The sequence below is a fragment of the Eleutherodactylus coqui genome, chromosome 7 (assembly GCF_035609145.1).
Source record: "Eleutherodactylus coqui strain aEleCoq1 chromosome 7, aEleCoq1.hap1, whole genome shotgun sequence".
Classification (NCBI taxonomy): Eukaryota; Metazoa; Chordata; class Amphibia; order Anura; family Eleutherodactylidae; genus Eleutherodactylus; species Eleutherodactylus coqui.
The window spans coordinates 125,738,264-125,760,141 of NC_089843.1; the positions used below are offsets into that span (position 1 = coordinate 125,738,264).

The 21,878-nt window shown below is 42.0% G+C and overlaps 1 protein-coding gene across 1 annotated transcript in view; it reads right to left on the reverse strand.

The window, feature by feature from the left end:
* Positions 1 to 1,864: 1,864 nt before the first annotated feature.
* The window catches only part of FHIP1A (FHF complex subunit HOOK interacting protein 1A), a 197,809-nt gene continuing 177,795 nt past the window's right edge, over positions 1,865 to 21,878 (reverse strand). Inside the window, exons 11-12 of the mRNA XM_066573653.1 lie at positions 13,703 to 13,841; positions 1,865 to 9,214 (exon numbers count right to left, since the gene is read on the reverse strand). Of these exons, the coding sequence (XP_066429750.1) occupies positions 8,997 to 9,214; positions 13,703 to 13,841 (357 nt within the window). The 3' untranslated portion in view covers positions 1,865 to 8,996. The remainder of the gene's footprint in view (positions 9,215 to 13,702; positions 13,842 to 21,878) is intronic.

Consider the following 21,878-nt stretch of genomic DNA (forward strand, 5'->3'; position numbering starts at 1 on the left):
TTCAAAGTATCATATATGAATGAGAACGCTTTGACTTTTTATTTTCAAGAATATGGAATACTAAAAATAATATAAATACAGGACACAATTTTTTTTAACACATATTTTACTATATATATTTTGCATAACATGTAATGTGCAAAAACAAAGCAGGGTACAGAATACAAATGAAATAAATAGCCCACTCTACATAAGATGGTAATAGTAAATGCAAAATAAAAGATCGTAATAGTAAATACGAAATAAGATGTATTTTCTTATTATACTGGAGCTCCTTTTTTTCGAAATACTAAAAGGTCACTGCAGTAGAGTCCGGTTTCCTAGCCCACTGATGACCTAAACAAATTGTTCCCAGAAAAAAGTGAGAGGTGACTATGCATGCTAAGCTACTTGTCTTGGTGGCAATGGAAGTTCTGAACTTTTAGAGTTCTCAGGGACTCCGACACTAATTATAATTCCCTGGCAGACTGTGTATTGCAATCAATACCAGAAGCATACAAGGTGCTCACTGGCAAGCTTCCATTACTTGCATTGATTTCATGTACTGTCATCTCTCAATGAAATCAGTGTCCATTTGTTCAGCATATCGTGGCGTTCTAAGCAGAGGTGACCTTCTGACACTTCTATATGACATGTCAGATCATGCTCAGGTGGGAAAACCCTTTGCTGCTAAAGCGGATAGGAAAGAAGAACCGTGGGGCTTATTTACTGATACTAATAGTTAGAGCATGCAAACTTAGATGGTCTTGAGATACACCAGATTTATCACATTAGCTCTGCTTAATGATAAATTTTGAATTTTAAGACTGTATAGTTTAGGTGTAGACCACCTTTTAGTTGCGATTTAGGACACACGCCTTTTTTTTTTTACGAAGGAACACCCTTTTCTGACACAGCAAAGTAAATGTGGTGTAAAGCATGTTTGACAGTTTTCTGGCACAATTTGCACCCAAACTGTAAATAGGCCCCAATCTACTTGTGCAAAACAATAAATAAGGCTCACTGTAGGGGTAGTCATCCACTAACTCTAAGATTAGCAAGGAAATACCAATTTGGTTTTTACAAACAGTTACTGGTATGTGCACTTCACAAAAATAATTTCACTAGCAAACATAGGGAATTGCAACTGTTGGGTGACACTTTTATACACACACATATAATAAAAAAATTATGAAGGCATTCAGTAGTTTAGCTAAACAGCAAGATTGCAACTTAGACTATGTGCACACTTGTGTTTAATGTGCAGTAAGGGTCATCACGTTACCTTCCCGCTACTTTCTGGCTAGTCTGTGGCCAACCACAAGGGCAGAAACTGTATAGTCAAAGAGGCCATAATAAAATAAGAGAGGCCACAGAATAGACTACTTCTCTTAATTTCAAAAGACCTTGACACAAGTGGGCATATTGCCTTACGTGATATAAAGGGCTTAGCTCTTTTCACTGTACTGTTGATCACACAGTTTCGAACATTGGTCAACACTTCCATCAGTTTTGAATCAGACTCCTCCTAGCTCTGGTTGTGCAGCTGTCCCCCTGTCAAACGATCCTGGGGGTCCTAGCAGAAATATCATCAATGCTTTAGGAAGAAGTAGCCCTTCAAATCCTGATTGCATATGACTTGGCAGGGTGGTAGAGAGACCTAATACTTGCTGAGTAGTACTCAGCCACACATTTAGGGTAAAGCATTACAGTGTAAGTTGTACATTTTTGACTCCTACTCACAGTCATATTATTAAAACATGATGCTTAGATTGCAAAATGTAGGTTTAAAATCCATCACCACCATTACCATATGGGCATCAAGTTAATAGGTTTGTTTATAAAGGCACATCTGTACTTAAGGCCACAGTTTATTGCACTAACGTTCTACTAGAGAGGGTTGAAGACGCAATTTAATAAACATGAAAAAGTGTCAAGGTGCAATCTTTACAGTAAGAGCTCATTCACACAAGCATATTTACATTTTCGTGCATACAATACGCAGTGCATAGAACCCATTGATTTCAGTGGGTTCGTTCACATGAGTGTATTTTTTTTTTTACACAATGTTCAACTGCATGCAAAAATACGCAACATGTCCTTTTTTGGTGCATATTGCGCAGTGCAATAGGCCATTGAAGAGAATGGGCTGGTAAAATATATGGGCACTTTTCCATATTTTTTGTGTGCGCTAATACGCAATGTACATATGCAGCCAAAATGTGCTTACCCCCATGTGAAAAACTCAACTTTTTATAACATATTTACAACATCCCACGTGAATCTACATACAGAACTGAATGTCTTTAGGCTGCTTTACATCTCTTGTATTAATTTTTAATTAGAAGTTTTCTTTTTCATTTACGCAGAATGCTGATGTTCATAATTTTGGGCTACACTGAGACTTTTTGTAGCACAGCTGATTGACTTAAACTATTGAGCGACAGCTGCAGTCCAAAGGAATACATTAAAGACTGTGCAATCTTGTGGACTGCAGCTGTCACTTCATACTTGAAATTGATCATTAGCACTACAAAAAGTCTCAGAGTAGCCCTAACCTTACATAGTCGTATGACTATCTGTGGCACATATAAAATACATACAGATTCCAAGAGAAAAAAAGTATGACCCAGACTCTGAACAGGATAACTTAAGCAAATCAATTACAAAAATACTCAATTTTTTAGTGTTTTAAGAGTGGGGATAACTTGGGTGTGCCAAGTGCCATAATCGTTACAAATAATAGGACTATCAGAGATATTTCCTATACGTTTAGGATTCACATTTCTCTTTACAAAATGTTCTGGCTTAAACATTCAGCTTTTGCAATCGTGCTGTTTAGGTAGTTTTATATGCATCAAAATAATGAGGGAACTGAATTGTGCTTCCTTAGAGGATTTTGATCATGTAGAGGTTTTAGGTGTTGATTTTCTAGGATTAATTATGTATTAATGAAGAGAAATGAGACACAGCCAACAATGCTTCCAATGATGCAATAACTTGTGCCAATTGGCAATTAAATGAGTTGATATAATTACTCCAGGGGAAAAAGTTTAATAAATTAAGTACTTAAGGTAGCAGGCAGAGTCTGGTTGGGTTGCATTGCGCCCAAAAGTTTGTATTGCACTTTTAAAGGGAGTTTCCTGTCTTAACAAGTAATAGCATGTCACTTGCAGGGACCCGCTCATCAATAACAAAAACGAAAGTCCCTTCCACCATTGTAGTTCTTTATAATGAGTTGATATTCACTGCAAAACCCCTGGAAAGGAGCAATGCTTTGCAAAGAACTGCAACTCCATCATATACAAGAGAACGAGGCTGAGTTACAGTATCAGCACAGGACATAAATGGTGCTGTGCAGGGGACAAATTAAGGATACACTGTGCTACACAGGGGATTAGTGACCCCTGCTGATTATTAAGGGGCATGTTACAATATATTCTAGTGATTGTGAATGACTTCTCATGTGAACGAGCCAACGATGTATCTGCCTGTATTAACAGGCTGCACGAGCGAACTCTGACATTGTTCGAAACGAGAAATCGGTAGCTCTAAACAGACCCTAAGTAATATAAGAGTATACTTTTTTTAACATATGATCCTATTGTTTATGAATGGCGTGAATCATAGAAACCCAGTAAAAAAAAAGGTATGTTAAAATTGCATCTTTTACATTTTTAACATGAATGTCTGTGGGTAATGGATGGATCATTGATTTCATCGATCAGATATATACTTTTTTCATGTTTGCACCATATATCTCAGGATACATATATTGGGTTTAGAGACATGTTAAGGAAAGGCACATCTGTACATCTAAGATCTATTTGATTCAGTGCATATAGAACTTTAGGAATTGCTGACAGGATCTGGCCCTGAAAGGTTGAATATTATCCGGCAGGAAGCTATATAAATTCTTTAGGCTTTCTAATATTCCTAGACACAAGCAAATAAATGTACATTGTAAATAACACAATAGACAAAACTCATTGAAGCACAAAGCCTCAGCAGCCACAATGTGCCTCAGATTGTTTTGGTCCATATTTTCTATACTCTTCCTTATACATGGACAGCAGTAATGTCCGCTGTTCAAACATCACTATTTACTAGATTCAAAAATTTGGCACAGACTAAATGGTCTGATATAGAGATATACAGCAGTTCTTGGCATAAATCTATGAGTATATACAGTTGAGGCCATAAGTTCACTGGTGACCAAAACCTGCTGCACAGTGATACAATTTATGATGTTCCATTATATAAAATAGAAACTTAGAAATGCTAAAAGCGTAACTCCATATGAGAGGATTTAAAAGTTACCTAAAAAATAGGCATGTTAATAATAGAGAAAGCTGTCAATAGTAAACACTATCTGCATTTCCTACTTGCTTCTTCTTCAAGAACAAAGCGCATAGTGCAGAAGTTTTGTCATCCTTGCACTTTCTACATTCAGATAATTCCGATTTTGCATTTGCTCCATTGGCTGTTTAAGAGGATCTTAAAATAAACCAGTGTAACATGAGGTAAAAGACTATACAGCAGATATAACATTATGTGACCCCCTCTAAACATATAGCTATATGGTTTCATACTTGTAGTCTATAAGACAGGAAGGGGAAGCTAAGAGAATAGAAACAGTAATTAGTCTGTATATATATATATATATATGGGGTTTCTTTAGCGACAATAGGTTTGCTAGAAAGATTTATGAGTAAACCACAGCTAGACTGAAATTGCCAATTCCATAATGCACATCAGTGGATAACTTCTCTTGACATGTATGTATAATATCTGTATAAATAGTGCATCATAGCATTGGACTGCTTTAACACTAATTATACAGTAGGATGACCACGACCGATTGTCTGCAGTGAAGGTTCACATAACAGGCGTGTGGGCATCAATACCAGCGCTGCAAGAATATAACAGCTGGGGATGCAGCTTCACTTAAAATGAGGCTCAATGATGAAGGGAAGTTCACGATCACTACGTATGGAAAATGTAGGAAAAGAGGGAAACTAAGTGTGCTGTAAAAGGAAGACACTTGAGATAATGACATGCTGAGGACATGTGAACAGACGGAAGGATGCAAACTGTCCATTACTTGGACTCACTACTTATGCTAGAATATAGCACACTGTGCTGTAAGGCCTCATGTCAGGGTTACTTACTACACTTATTGCACTCTTCAGTCCAATGCATTTTTCCTGTATAGACGCATCTGGCCGCTATTTATATGTGTTGACTTGAAAATCCACTTTTCTGTATACCAGATGTGTCTGTGCTGTTTATATAGTCATATAACTGCTTGTAAAAATATTTACAATTGTAGATATATATATCATCTAAAGCCTCCTATCGGAGGGCAGCATTCAATAAAAGGAAGAGATGCTGAGCCCAGGCATAAGCTATAGTATCATATAAACAACTTTTTACACAAAAATACTGAATTAAACCGTAGAAAACTATTTATCCCCATGCTGTGTCCACCTTAAATAAATAAAAAACGTAGATACATTTGCTGTAACTACTTTAGAAGCCCTGCTGATGCTTCAAAGGTTGCACATGGAGGTAAACAAAAAGCCTAGGTACCTTACTGCGTACTGTGAGAATGGGCCCCCAGCATAGCCCAGTAGTGATTGGCTCTGCTGCTATGAAGACATTCTTCTAGTTTACCTTATACATGACATCATACAGTGCTGTAGACAAGATATAGTCAAAAGGACATGGATGCGCTACATGATGGTATGGCCCATGGGGGTCCTGAAACATGGATTTCATTTTTATCTTATGGCCCCTAATTGAGAGTAAAACCCAATAAAAGTGGTCTCCTTCTGCTACAATACATGCATGGAGCCATTGTTAGATCTGTGCTCATTCCAGGGACTCGCAACATGGATCAGTACATGAATATCCTGCAGGTGACGGTGGATGACTTACTGGATGATTGATTATGTGTTCGTGGGACATAGAGAGAGGTGAAAAGCTGATTTTTGCTTCTCACATGCTACTATTCAATTTTGCAGTTGGGTTTTACTTTCTATTTCTTACAGGGGCCACAACACAAAATTGAAATCCATATTTAGGGGCCTCCATGGGCCTATAAGTCATACCATCATGTAGAGCGTCCATGTCTTCCTATCCAAGTATTCCTATCCTATTTCAGTATAGGACACAAGAACTGAGATATAGCACTGGTTCAGTCTTTTTGACTACGTCCTATATAGCACAGCTCTCATATCACAACCCAGTTTATTAAAATCATCTGCTACCACCAATCCAGAATTCATTCCCCTCGAAACTCTGAAGAATCTAAACAAATTGTGGATTATTTTGTATAAATTATTCTAGTCTTACTAATTATGAGCATACTTTGCAAAGTGCTGCCCACTTTTTAGAGGCACATAATTGATTGTAAAGGCAAGCTCCATCAGATATACTGGTAGTTCTCCTCCTTACATGTGGATTTATTGTGAATGCTACGTAGTGTAAAAGTTATCCAAAACCTTTGAGTCTTCCGTGGAAATGTGGTTTGCAAACTGCCTTGACTTGGAAATAATTTAGAGTACTGGAGTACAAATTTAACTAACTTGACATTTAATGCATTATATACACTCTTTGTAAAAAAAAAATCAAGTACCTAAAAGGAGTTGTTCTTTTGTTGCAAAACTCTGCATACAGTTCCATTTCAGGCAGATATGCAAATGATGAGAGTTGTGATGTGATTAGATAAACAGTCTTGCCATCTGAGACCCTAATAGTGGTGCCACCCTTGGCTCATAAAAAGGCTCTCAGAGGCTACTTGTGTGTAATGGACCTCTTTCTTCACTTGTGTAGAGCTTGTTGACCACTAGATGCCTCTATGGTGCAATCAAAGAGATTTCATCCAGTTTACAGAGTCTGAGAGGGGGCGCATTGAGATGAGAGAAGCAGGATGGTCGTATCGACAAATTGCCAACCGCCTGAGCCATTCTGGAGGTATTTGGACCAGTGGCTGCATGAGGGCACGCACACAAGGTGCCTGGGCTCCAGATGCTCTCAACAGACTACCAGTAGAGAGGATTGTCTGATTGTCCAACAGGCATGATCAGCTCTAAATTTTTCGTCATCCACTATCCAGAGACAGGTGGCACTATTGTTACAGGCCCCTGTGTCTGTCAGAATCATTTCCAGGTGCTTAGCTGGAGGATATTTGGTCTCACAGCGCCCATTAGGTGTACTGTCTTTGACACCAGCCTACCATTGCCTCAATTTGCAGTGGTGCGCGGAACAACAAAACTGTACTGAAAAGGAGTGGAGCTAGGTTGTCTTTAATGATGAATCCAGGTTTATTTTGGACAGTGACGACAGCCATGTTCATGTCTAGAGACCTAGGGGTGAGTGCCTCAATCCTGCCTTTGCTGGGGAGTGGCACACTGCCCCCCCTGCTGGTGTGATGGTCTGGGGGGCTTCACATACGACACTCGGTCATCCCTATTAGTGGTACGAGGGACAATGACAGCTCAGCAATATGTTCAGGACATCCTGCAGCCACATGTGTTCCTCACATGGCGGCTTCCTAGAGGTATTCTCCAGCAGGATAATGCTCGGTCGCAAACACAAGGGTGTCATAGGAATGTCTCCACAACATTGCCACACTTCCAAGGCCTGGCCAGTCACCAGATTTATCACCAATAGAACATGTATGGGACCATCTGGGATACCAATTCGACATTCTAGAAGTTTGCACAATCTAAAGGCTTAGCTACAGCAAATTTGGACCGATATGGCACAGTATACTATATGTAACCTGTATGCCTTTATTCCCGCCCATATCACATCCAAGCTAGAGGCGGCCCAACAGGGTACTAGACTCTCCCTCAAGTGTTCAATTTTTCGTAATAAATTATCTTTTTGCTCTGATATTGTAATCTCTTACTTATATCAACATTTCAATGTTACACAGAAATTGTCATTCAATTCCGCCATCTCCTTGATTTTTTTTTTACAATGAGTGTACTAACAAACTTTAATTTGACATTTTCAATGACATATGATGTGTTACATAGCAATTTAAAGTTTGCTGAATTATGATATGAAACGGGGAAGAAATGTCAAGTTAAAGTTTGCTGCATCCGTACCTTTGTAATATTTTGTTTTCATATAGGTGGTTCTAAAATTTTTATAACATATGGCTAGTAGAGAATATGTAGAACTGTAAATTCATAAAACATTTAGCAAAATGTCCATGGACAAGTAAACAGTTGATCAGCACTGTGGAGCAAATTGTTACGTGTGTAGAGCATTATGTGGATGAGAACCTAGCAAAATTTAATACAAGATAGAAACCGCTTTCTTTGAAGGGGTTGTATAATAGTGCACATAGACATAATTGCTGGAATTCCTCGCTTGGACATCCCTGTCTGGGTCAGATCAGAGAGCTTTTCCATGAGACTAGCTCCTGTTCTGGTGGACATGAACCATCCTTGTGTTAATGGATTGCCATTTATCTGAACGGCTTTCATGTAATACTACATTTTCCATGAAGGGGAAATGTACAACAAGCATTCCCCATCAAAATCAAGTATTTTCACCTGTATTTTGAAAGGGGTTGTCTTTAATAAGACAACTCCATTAAGGCTGTGTTCACATATGCAACGCTAGTTATTTTCCCCCTCAAAATGAAGAACACCGCTACAAAACCGAAGCATCCAGGGTTATAAACGGAAGCAACAATGCAATGCAATGTGAACTGAGCCCAATAGGATGATAAAGCGCAGAGGCACAGACTATTACAGTATAGGAAAATATGACCCATAAATATTAAACCCATATAGGAAAAACAGCCACCACTGTAACCAGGCCAAAAAGCCCATTTTCTATCAAGTATTACAGGAAATAGTAAAAAGCATCTTATGGTAAAGGAATTTATCACAATACCGTAATTACTGTAAGAAAATATGTCATCTCCATTTAAAACAAGAACTAATGTAAAAACTGTAAAATGATACTTGAGATCTACATAAAATACTAAAGTGCTAAAAACAGTCCTCGATCACATAATGTAGGACAGAATGTTGTTGAGCCAGAGCTGCAAGTTCTTTCAAGAATTCCGGAAATATGGCAGCTGCGAGCAAAGCATTTCTAGTGCGAGTAGAGATTGCAGAAAGAGGAGGCGCTAGCTTATTTCTCTGTACTCCATCATGCGAATGTTCTCCAGAACTCATTTCCTTGTATCCAGTCCCCAGTATATTATCTGTCAAAATATTGGAACTGTTATTCGAGCAATAAACTTAATTGCACATTTTAGAATTCTAATTGTATCACACTGCATGTAACTTAAGCTTCTCTATGGAAAAAAAATTAACATATATTAAAATTACACATTAAATAAAAAGTTAGGATTTATGTCTCCTGACAGCAGGCACTGGATGTCTGGCAAAATAAAATCATAATTAAATACTTTGTATTGGACTTAATTTCCACCTGTTATCTCAACTTAATTCCAGTATTACAACCTGTCGTAAAGTATGTCTGCAGTTCTGGCTGCAAGTTTTAGCATTATTGGATTATCAAATTATTATTGCTTCCACTGCAATATAGTGCTAAATGAAGTATACTCTCATTGTCCAAGATAGGCTACTACGGTAAGTAAACATAAAGTCGTAAAGTGATAACATGTATAGAAAAGAGAGAATGGATTGCAGATGGCTTCCTCGATGCCTTAGATAACCAATACGGCATTATGTAAGTCAATAAATGTAATAGTGACTATGACGCCTGCACATGCAGCCAGTCCTGTAGTACTGTATACTGGTAATACAGTTGCAGTCATACGTTATTCTGCTGTTCAAGCCCAATTACAAATTAGTCATTTAAAGTGTAATTTGGTGTTGAATTTGGAGATACTTACAAGTTTAAAGTTATAAGAAACTGATATACAAAAACTTTTTGGAGAAACCAATTGTATTAGTTGTGTTGAGCTATTTAAATTGTTCTTATTTGAATGATTGTTTTTTATGCAAACAGCTGAAAGTTTGTAAATATGGCAAGTAAAAATAATAATAGGGGTTGAAAATGTTTGATTGCTTGATTTGCTTTGCAATGGCAATGAGAGCACCTTTCTAGATATTAATGGGGAAATACATTGGAAGACACCCGCTTGACCTATCTTTCAAGCTTAATCTATCCTTTTAAGAGTTGCGCTTTGGGGTTGGGGGGGGGGGGGGGGTTTGGGTGGTCTTGTTGTTTATCTTTTTTTTTCTGTTCTTTTTCCCTGTTGTATTTGGCTTTCGGGATTCAAGACACTCGTTTTTTCTATGTGTTTTGATTATCAACAGCTGATCAAGCTAAAATAAAATTTCTAGCTGATTATCTGCCAGTACATAGATAATGATGGTTTCTCTGTTTCTGTACTTATGTAATGTGATGTACCATCGAGATGGGCACCTTGGGTGCCAGCTGCCTCTGTTTGTTTGCTAATTATGCTGGCTAAATAAAAGTTCCTTTTAAAAAAAAAAAGTTTGATTGCAACTGTATATGATAGCATTTAACCCTTTCCAATCCACTGTCTGACGTCTGAAGACATTATGATTTAAGGCTGTACAGCTCCGATGTTGGAAGACATCCGTTGGGGTTCTCTTATTGTATATTGCCAGCCTCTCTGCTGTCGGAGCATATCCAATGTGTCACCTTATGCAGTATTGGCTTTAGCCAGCAGATAGCGCCATTATATAACGGCAGAAAAAGAGTAAGCCCCCTAGGAAAACCAGGATACTAATTGGATTGGAAAGGGTTAAGAAATGCCATCAGGCAAAACGTAGATACATTTTTCATATGGCCTTTACCCTACCAATATGGCTGCACTTCCTGTGACTTATTCAAAAAAATGCGCAGCCACAAAACTGTAAACTACCAATAACTCTATAAGCTCTATCCACAGCAAGAAATTAAAGTTATGATGTATTAAATATATCAATAGCCGTGGATTGGGTAAAGGGTTTGAGATTAAATATTCGCAAGATTAAATATTCTAGTTCTCTGTCAAATTACACAAAACATCATTTTTCAATTGTGTTTATATATTGCTGTTAAATTCTTGTTATGGCGCCTCTTTGTTTTGATTTCCCTGAAGAATATTCACCTACTGTGTCCAGTGCCGGTAAGAAGCTGCTTCTAGTGCGCCAATTCTTACTGGCTGGTCTACAAAATAGCTGGAATTACCCCACTGCCCAGGTACACAAGGATCTGGACAATAGCGCTGACCTAGTCGGTAAATGTTTTTCTGACATCTGACACATTAGATGGACATTCTGAGAGGCTATAAAAGGAATAGCAGGGGGTGCCGTAACAAGCAACAGCACTGTCTACACAAAGCAATGTTTTTTAAATGATTCCAATTTTTAAAAATGCTTTAATGTTCTAACAGAATGTCATTTTCAATTTTGGTACAATACCCCTAAAATCAAGGGGAGGGGCTGCTGGCCGTACCGCTTCTATGTTAAAATAAAAGGGGTTACCCTTGCTATTTTTGATCACTGTAAAAAAGTTATTTTTCTTTCAAAATGTGCTCAGTGTATATTCTTGCAGTGTCCACAAAACACAGAAAGGTTATGTCTTTCAGGCTCATTTCATGCACTCATTACAGGTATCTGCTCATCCTTTTATCCTTTATCACCAAAGCCAGACAAGAGGAAATATTTCAAAACCTTTCATATAGGAATCATTATTTTATTTCTCACTGACTTTTACCTGATCACAGGGATGTAGATATATGTGTTGCAGAGGCAACAGTAGCTCCAGCCTGATAATATAGCTAATTGGTACATATGTAGCAGAGTTTAACTTGACTCTTAAAGTGTCAAGATTACTTTCTTTGCCACAATTTTTTTGTCTCATTTCAATAGCTTTGCAATGGCTTTCTTGTGTTAGGCCACTTTCAGACGAGTGTATTGTAACACGTCCGTATTTTGGATCCGTATTACGGATATGTTCCAGATGACATTTCAACAGCATTTCATTACTATCTGATCAATATTTGCCTCTGTATATTTTATTTTACACTGTAAAAATACTGATCTGTATTCAACCAATAGAAAATAAGAGCAATACGGAACTAAATGCAGGAAAAATAGGTCATGCTGCATTTTTAAAAAACAGCCATGAAAAATACAGCCTTGTGAATAGATACATAGATTTACATTAGCTCCATATCACAGTCTGCAAAACACACACCACATATGAAGCTAAAATATGCTTGTCTATAATTGGGCGCAAGGTGAAAAACCATTCTGAAATTGGTTTAAGGGGTTGTCCCAGATGTTTTTTTTTCAAGACAGATGTTCCCCATGACAGAAAATAACAAACAAGCTCTCACGACTCCCCACATTTCCCGCAATATAGCTCCATTCTCTGTTCCAGGTCTTTCTTTACAAGCTGCAGTTTTATTGTGTGTGGGATGTCACAGGCTGCAGCAGCCAATCACAGACCTTAGCAATTGTAGGTGAGGCCTACAATTGGCTGCAGCAGCTTGGGATGTCCCATAAACAAACAAACTACAGCCTTTAAAAACTATGTCACAGACCTGGATCTATTGGCAATGGAGATGTAGGGAACCAGTTTAGGGGAGTATAAGCTTACTTCTTATTTTCCATCATAGGGAACATCTTTTTAAGAAAAAAATATATTTTGGACAACCCCTTTAAGATAAATGAACTTGTACTACAGTCAAGTTAAACTACATGTGTAGGTATGGGGCCATTACAGAACCCTGTTACGCTTCGGTCTACTCCCACACTTGACACAGTCCCTATAATGTAAATTTGGGCAACAAGTTCAGATTCATGTCCTCTCTCTTTGAATATCAAGATAATTCAAATATAATCTGAAAAATATCCAGTAACATAAATTAAATACTATGTGAACGCTATATGGAGGGAAGTGATAAAAAACCAATACATATATGTAAAAGTTTCATATTGAGAGGAATGTGTACAAGTAATGCAGAACTGTACTCAAGAGCCAAAAAGTTAGAAAGTTGTGCAACTCCTGATGTCTCTTGATATTGTAGGATCGTAAGAGTTATATTCTGATTGCTTATGCATTGCTAGCACAAGGAGCCTTGCAGCTGAAGAAGTGTGAAGAACTAGCAGAGAGTTACAAGACAGCCATAACCTGCAAACCAGGCATTTGTCAAAGATATGGAGCTAGTCTGGGAAGGAAAGATACTGCAGAAGGTAATCACTGCACAGAAAAAAGACATAATAATAATAACAGCAGCAATAACTACGACAAAGTGATGTCTGGAATAATAAAACAGCTCCAACGCTAGAAATCGCTGCCTGTCTGCATGCAAATGTAGCTCCAGACCTGAACTTACTTCTACAGAGAGAACCCAACTCTAGTGAATGTGATGAGATATAGTAACATTCTGTTTCTCGATACAAATTCATCTTTATTTTATGGTGAGGGGGTGTATATTCCATACTTAGATACTTTGTAGCCATATGGTAGAAATTACAAATATAAGCAGTGTTTTCATATTGAAACATCTGTGACTGTAGCTACAAGAATATTTCTACCACTAGATGGTACTATGCAACATGCAGACCTCGTACTTCTTAATATAGTGCCGTCAGGGTACTGTATAATGTGGTAGACCCCTGCTTCGATATATTATAAGGACTCTCTCCTATTTCTTCATGCACCAGATGAACCAGCTGTCATGCATGGTCATGTTGCATACCTTTGGTTAACACATCTGTCGATGCCTGGCTCATGTTCACACGAGCCAGCAGGTATTGTTGAGCTTCAGCCAGGAGCATGGGGAAATTTTTCTCTGCAGAAGCAAATTGTTCAATTTTATGTTTGACAGAGGCCAGAACCTGCAAACGAAGAGAGAAAATATATGTCATTTATAGTTTTCTTTGCTGAAATTACTTTTCTCCTCAGATGTTTAGAAATGGGGTTGAGTTGATTTCATGAGGTGATGAATGAGCCATTTTGCAACAAATTGCCTCCAGAATCCCAGAAGAGACTGAGCCCGCAGCAGCGGAGGAAGCAAGTGTCTGTGTCATGATGAAGTCGCTAATATAACTGGCAGCCTACTTGACATCCCGAGCCTTGAGACTAAATGATCGTTTGAATTTAGTTCTACCTTCTCAGCTAAAAGCTCTCCAAAGCTAGGGCTAAGGCACGCTGCCAGCACATTGGTGGATTTCGCCATTTATAATAATACCGGATAGCATCTATTTCTTAAAACAGCTAAAAATCAGTAAAAAGTCTGCATGAAAATGGCAGCTGAAAGAAACCTTTGATGTGGCAGCCATGATAAATAGGATGCAGACAACCCTGACGTGGCAGTACTGTGTATCAATGATATTGCAACCCTGGATTTTATTGTATAAAGTAGCTATAATGGAATTTTACAGCACTGGTAATGTCAGAGGCCACTATATATGTCAGCTGTCACCAGGTTCATGCAGCTTGAACCATGGGCAGCATGAACCTGGAACAGATATGCCCATTCCACCCAAATATGTTTTATTGTGAAATGCTGCTGAGTTTCAGAAAAACACATATTTACAAGTTTAACTCAGAACTCAGCTCTCGAGTTGAAGGAGGGGGCAACACCGGGCTCTTCCTGTCTGTAGCATCAAGAGTGACAGCTCCTCTCCCCATTTGTGTATAGGAAGAGGGCTGTTGATTTTGGTATTGTGGGTGGGAGAGCCTGGCACGACCCACCTTTTTGACTCAGAGCTCCATTCCATTCACTGCTATTACTCATAGAAATGTATGAATAGAGGGGGCGTGACTTGCCTATGAAGGAGTAAGCCGCGCTTTGCTGAGCTCCCGGCTCCCCTGTAACACTGACCTGCTATATCAGCCTCTCATCGGCACAAAAGAACCTCCAGCCCAGTGATGGGGAAGAGGAGACCCTCCAGCAAACCTCGGTCAGTGGGAGAAGACGAGCCGCCGACAATACAGCGGTACTTCGGCACACGAGGAGCGGCAGCCCCCTCACCAAAGATGGCACCGGACCATGTGCGCTCCCTCTCTGCACCCCGCAGCAGCAGCGGAACAGAGCCCCGCGGACGTATGCCGCTCAGCACGGATGGACCAGGAGATCATCAGAAGACAGATAAGTGCCTTCACACCCAGGGAGAACAAGCACAGGCAGACAATATGGGGCTCTCCCCCAGCCCCCGCAGTTCCCCTAGCCTCCATGGCTCTAATAAAGAGCACAAAGTAACTGAAGGACATAGAGCCCCTATGTCTGAAGGGAAGCACATCACAGCAACACAGTCACCCCTGCAGGAACACAGACGTGACAGTGAGGGAAACAAGTCTCCCCAGCAACCAAGAATGCCACAAAATATGACGCCCAGCTCCGAGAGGAGTAGTAGTCCCGACCGTCAGAAAAGCTATAGGGGTCACGCAAAAGCCACAGCAACCCACATGGTCAGCATGCCATTTTATAGCGACTCCTCATCAGAGGAGGAATGGGACTGGAAGGCTCATTTAAGATCTCTCCCGACCAAAAAAGACTTTCAGCGCCTAGAAAACTCGCAGAAAGAATTGCTGTCCCTCATACAACAAGAGCTTAAAAGCATGGGAAACCGCATAATCACCATAGAAGAAACGCAAGACGAGGTCCTTACAATGCTCAAGGCCCATAGTCAGATTATAAACGCCCAGGCTCAGCAAATGATGGGCATGATGTCCCACCTCGACGACCTCAAAAATCGTCACAGACGTAACAACCTGCGTCTAAGGGGTCTCTCGGAGGAAATCGCACTTTCACAACTGGAAGACTGGGCGCACAACTTTTTCAGTTCTCTACTACTACACTCACCAGACCAACCAATAGAAATTGACCACATCCATAGAACCCTCGGCCAGACGATCCAGCGAGACCACGAGACATTGTATGCCGCATACATTTCTTTAGGGACAAAGAAGGCATCCTGAAAAACGCCCGCGACAGGAAAGATCCCCTTACCCACAATGGCACTCCAATAGAGATCTACCCGGACCTGGCTAGACGCACCCTCCAGCTCCGCAGGGCCGTCAGACCGATTCTCGAACTCCTATGAGCTAACAAGATAATCTACAGATGGGGGGTACCCCTTTCAACTAGCCGCTTCAAAGAACGGGTAGACCGCAATCTTCAGGTCCCCCGCCGACCTCCCCAAATTCCTGGGCACCCTGGAACTGCCGATGGTCGCGATCCCAGACTGGCCTCATACCCCAGCCTTGCCCATTACAGCGCCTAGAACACCCTGGCAGGAGGCCAGACCAAGACGTCGAAAAAACGGAAGCCATCCCACCCGTCCACCACTATGAACAGCCACTGAGAGATAACCTTCATCTATCTCAGCATGACTGAGACATCATGCGGACTAACACCGCGCTTCGCAGTCACCATTGGACTTACGCTGCCCAACCCTATAGTTCCACATGTTAAACACGATACACAAGTTTTGCTCCACCTCACCCGGGCCCACACACCACCATAAACACTAAGCAACTATATACCCCACCGGGTCGCCCCTAACCCCTCTCCTATATTACGCCCCTATCCGCGTTCAATGTGCCACATGTTCAACAACCCAACTACTGCAGGTCTTATAAACACAGACAATTTCAACAAGCATACGACTCCACATAGGGGATGCCAGGAGCTGCTCCGGCATTCTCAGGTGTCTTCCTCCCAACGGGTGGACATCACCATGGTGCCGTCCGATTCTGACCACAGGTCCGAAACCCACCTTGCGAGATTGGGACACTGGTCTCCAATCGACGGAAATTTTACTTTCCGTCACCCCATACCTCCACTTTTCCCTTCCCTCCCCCACTTCTCTCTCTCTACACTCTTCTCTCCATTCTCCTTACTCAGCATCTCGGTTGCCCTAAGGACATCCCCCCCTACAACCAAACAACCCCCAGATCCTAGCGCACTTACATAAAAAACGAGTCCTAATAGCCTGCCTACAGGAAACACACTTCAAGACCGGCCATATACCCAAATGCATAAACAAATTCTACCCCGCGTTGTACCATAGCTCCCACCCGGAAAAGAAGAAGTGTGGCACCTCAATAGCAATCCATAAAAGCCTCCCCCACAGCGTACTGGCGTCAAAAATTGACCCAGAAGGCAGATATTTATTCCTAAAACTAGACCTTGGTCACCGTCTTGTGACGATTGCTAACATTTATTCTCCCAATGCAAGACAAGTCGCCTTTGGCCTCAGCATCCTAGGGAGATTAGAACAATTCGCAGAGGGCTCCGACATCGTTCTTGGAGGAGATTTCAACCTGGCGATGGATCCCGGCCTTGACACGTCTTCGGGTAAGTCCGGGGTTTCCCCGATGGCCTTGCGTAGACTGCGGAGACGCTTGCTAGAACTCAGACTTATCGACCTCTGGAGGACACTCCATCCAAAGGACAGGGACTATAGCCATCACTCCACTGTACACAATAGCTATGGGAGGCTAGATTATCTGTTCATATCACATGGTCTTTTGGACTCATCCCCCAGAAGCTCAATAGGGACCCCCTTATGGTCGGTCCGCGCACCTGTCTACGGAGCCCTCCTAGGGCATTTCCACAAGAAGGGTTACAACTCATGGCGTCTTAACGACAATCTCTTAAATGACACCTGCTGCAGAGAAGACATATGCAGGTCCATTGAGATGTTTATTGAGACCCACCGAGATGATGCAACCCCCCCACCCATACAATGGGAAGCACTTAAATGTGTTTTAAGGGGGATCTTCATATCCCATGGAGCAAGACTCAAAAAGGATAAAACCGGCAAATTGAAGGTTCTCATCACCCATCTAGAGAGAGCAGAACAGGCCAACAAAGCAAACGCTTCCCCTTCCCTAAACGCAGAAATCGCCTCCCTACGTCAGCAAATCCTAGCCGTGTTAGACCAAGCCCACTTGTGCATGAGGGACAGATTAAGGGGTGGGTCCTACGAATATGGCAAATGCAGCAGCTAGCTAGCGAGGGCCCTAAACCCCCGAGGACACCAATCATATATATTTGCACTAAATTCCCCAGAGAAAGGGAAGGTCCACGCAACCGAGGATCTACTGGAATGCTTCAGGCACTATTACGAAAAGCTTTATAACATCACAGACCCCCCAGGAGAGACTCAAAATAGCTCCTCAGATAGCATAGAATCTTACTTACACGAATTTGCCCCCAGTCCGGTCTCTTCTCCAGATGCTGAAGCCCTAGAACAAGACCTCACGGTACAAGAGATCCCAGAAGAGTTAAGAAACCTAAAAATAGGCAAAAGCCCCGGCCCAGACGGCTTCACGCCCCGATTTTATAAGACGTTCAGAGACCTTTTAACCCCAATGCTCTGTAAGGCCTTTAATGCCATTTCCGACAAATGCCCGTTCTCACAAGAAGCCCTGCAGGCCGTTATCACTGTTATCCCAAAACAGGGTAGAGACCCCCTTTCTTGCGGAAACTATAGGCCCATCTCCCTGCTAAACGTGGACACCAAAATCTTCGCAAGAACTCTAGCCACACGCTTGGGACCAACTGTCCCCAAGCTTGTCCACAGAGACCAGACTGGTTTTGTCCTCGGCCGCGAGGCAAGAGACAATACCATTAGAACACTCTCATTGGTGAGCAGGGCACGCGACACAAGGAGCCCCCTCTGCCTCCTATCGGTTGATGCCGAGAAGGCATTCGACCGCGTTAACTGGAAATTTCTTGAGGCCACCCTACAAAAAATAGGTCTGGGGCACAGACTGAGAAGTTGGATTATGGCCCTATACAACAAGCCCACAGCCCAGATAAAAGTGAATGGCAAACTCTCCAGCCCAATCAACATCAGGAATGGCACACGCCAGGGGTGCCCCCTCTCCCCAACCCTGTACGTCCTGGTAATGGAATCGCTGGCCAACGCAATCAGAATTAACCCAGAAGTCCAGCGCTACAAAACGACCCAAACCGAACACAAAGTGGCCGCGTTTGCGGATGACCTCCTGGTCTACATAACAAACCCCACCCGAGCCTTACCCGCCCTTCTGCGTGATTTTGACAAATATAGTAAAGTCAGCAACTTCAAGATTAACCTACAAAAATCGGAAATCTTAAACATAACACTCCAGGCCGCGGAACTAGCCCAACTTAAACCCCCATTCTCGCTGTCTTGGCGCAAAGACTCTATTAAATATTTAGGAATCAAGCTATGCTCAGACCCGAGCCAGTTATATGACTTAAACTACGAACCCATATTCTCCTCCCTAGTAAAAGACACAGATAAGTGGCGCCCACTAACTCTCTCCTGATTCGACAGAATAAATGCCATTAAGATGAACTCCCTCCCAAAACTTCTATACCCCTTCCAGACTTTACCAATACAGCTACCACGTAGCTATTTCACTAAACTGAGAAAAGAAGTGATGCGGTTCGTCTGGGGAGGAGCTAGACCCCACCTGAGCTATAGACGCCTCACTCAGAAAAAAGAAAACGGGGGGGGGGGGGGTCTGCCTGACCTGTTGCTCTACTACAGAGCTGCAATAGGCAGGATGGTTCTGGACCTCATACACAAAGGGCAAACCAAACTGTGGGTTGAGCTAGAACAGAGCTCTGCCCCTTTTCGATCACAAGGCCTTTTTTGGCTCAGGGGAGGTTTAGGCAGAAGGGGGCTCAAAGTATCACCTTTCATGTGTACACTCCTACGTATATGGGACAACTTTGCAAGCAAAGCAGGGTTGGTCTCCACCCCGGGTTTCCTGGACCCCCCTTGTAGGAAATCCGGATTTCCCCCTGGAGATCGGAGGACTACCACTCCTGAACAGTCTGGGAGTTTATCTCCCGAGAATTCAAGACCTCCTTTGGGAGGAGAGAGTCAGACCTCTGAGCTCGCTCACAGGAGACGGAGGGGTCGTGGCGGGTGCGTGGTTCCAATATCTATAGCTATGCCATTTCATCAGAGCACAGGGTACAGTACCGGAACTATCTATGCCTCCCACACCCTTTGAAGAATTATGCGCAAACCCCCGCGAGTCAAGGGGCGAAATCTCCGCGGTCTACGGCATGCTAATAACCGGGGGGACCTGGGACTTGGGAGAGGGCCGCCGCAGGGCGTGGGAGAGAGAACAAGGACAACCCTTATCGGAGGAGGAATGGGCTAAGGGCATTATCATGACACACGGAATGTCGGTCTCGGGCAAGCACCACGAGCTAAGCTGCAAGCTCATAATGAGATGGTACCGCACCCCTGCGTCACTAGCTAAAATATACCCTGACTCCTCGGCTGCTTGCTGGAGATGCACCAAGGAAACAGGATCGCTCACACACATATGGTGGTCCTGCCCGGGTATCAGAGATCTGTGGTCAGAGATACAGACCCTATATAACTCCTTGAAGAAAAGCTCACTAGACCTCTCCCTAAAAATCGCCTTACTCTCGGTCATGCCGGGCTCCATTGCCGCCAGTAAAAAAGATATCCTAAGATTTTTTCTTTTAGCCATGGGAATAGTGATCCCCCGACTCTGGAAATCCCAGACGTCGCCGACACGCCTGAACTGGTCAACGGCTTTGGAAGACATTAGGTACATGGAAGAGCTGAGAGCCAAAGATGACGACAAGTGGTCCAAATACTACGCTGTGTAGGAGGTATGGATGATATTTCGAGGCTCTCCCGGATTCAAACATTGGCTTGAAAACGGGGTTGTGCCAGTTTAATCAAGGGCAAAGGCCCCGCTGGGGGCTCTTCCCCGAGACGCTCTTTCTCTCTTTTTCTTTCTCTTTTTCCTCTCTCTTTCTCTCTCTTTTCTGTATCTCTCTCTTCTCTTCTTCTTCTCTGCATCCCCTCCTCTCCGCTCTACCCCAACTTATCCTCTCTTAGACTTATACCCCTTTTATACTCCCCTGCACCCTGCCCTCCGTTGCCCCCCCCCCTTCCCCCCAATGCAACACACTCTTCAAGAGCCAAAGTTCACACGAACTATTCTGGCTCTCACACACGTTTTAGGGTGTTATTGCATTACAAGCGAAACAAAAGGTTTAATAAACTCGAAATAGGTAGATTGATGTTACTTAGTTGTCAAGTTAAACCCTGAAGTCTAGAGGTATCATTCCACACGGCACAAGCCGACGAAATACCGCTGTATTGAGCGCAGCTGCCCACACACATGGATGCCTCAACTCGGCTACGGAAGTAACCATTGTAATCGCCACCTGTGTTTTACTCAGTAAATATGTAAACTAGACTTCGGGATCTGTTAACCCGTTAACCTGTATGCCATTCCACCTGCTTTATGTAAAACTTCAATAAACACATTTTGACAGAAATGTATGAATAAATTGACAACTGAGAGTTGGGGCCTTTTCATACTTCCCTGAGAGTCCCCTGTTGCTCAGCTCCATCCTAGGAGGTGAACAACGGTAAAAGCTGAAATGCTGGACCTGGCACAGACCGTATATGAATAGTTCCAAATTAAACTCATTGACTATAATAGTGCTGTATGCATGTTGTCAATCTTTGAATAACTATAAGCTATAAGAGATCTCTGGCTTGTTCCACCTTCATTCATTGAATAAGACTATTGCTCTTGTGTGAAAGCACAGGAGTGATAGCCATTGGGACATCTGTCAGGCACTTCAGTTATGACACCTTTATTGCCGGTATCAATTATGGCACCTATTCTCCCTCCTCTATATAACATAGTGCTATGCCTGTATCCTGCTGGAACTGGTATTTTAACCTGCCCTTCTAGCATTAAATATGGCCTCATTCTTTCAGTAGTGTTTAGTAATTTTGATACTACTTTCAGTGGAAGTATCGCGGCGGGTGTCTGACCGCAGTTTCCTCACCAATAATCCATCCGTTGACATTTTACTGAAATTTAAGGATACTGTCCTTTCCACTTTTTTTTAAACTGTATTA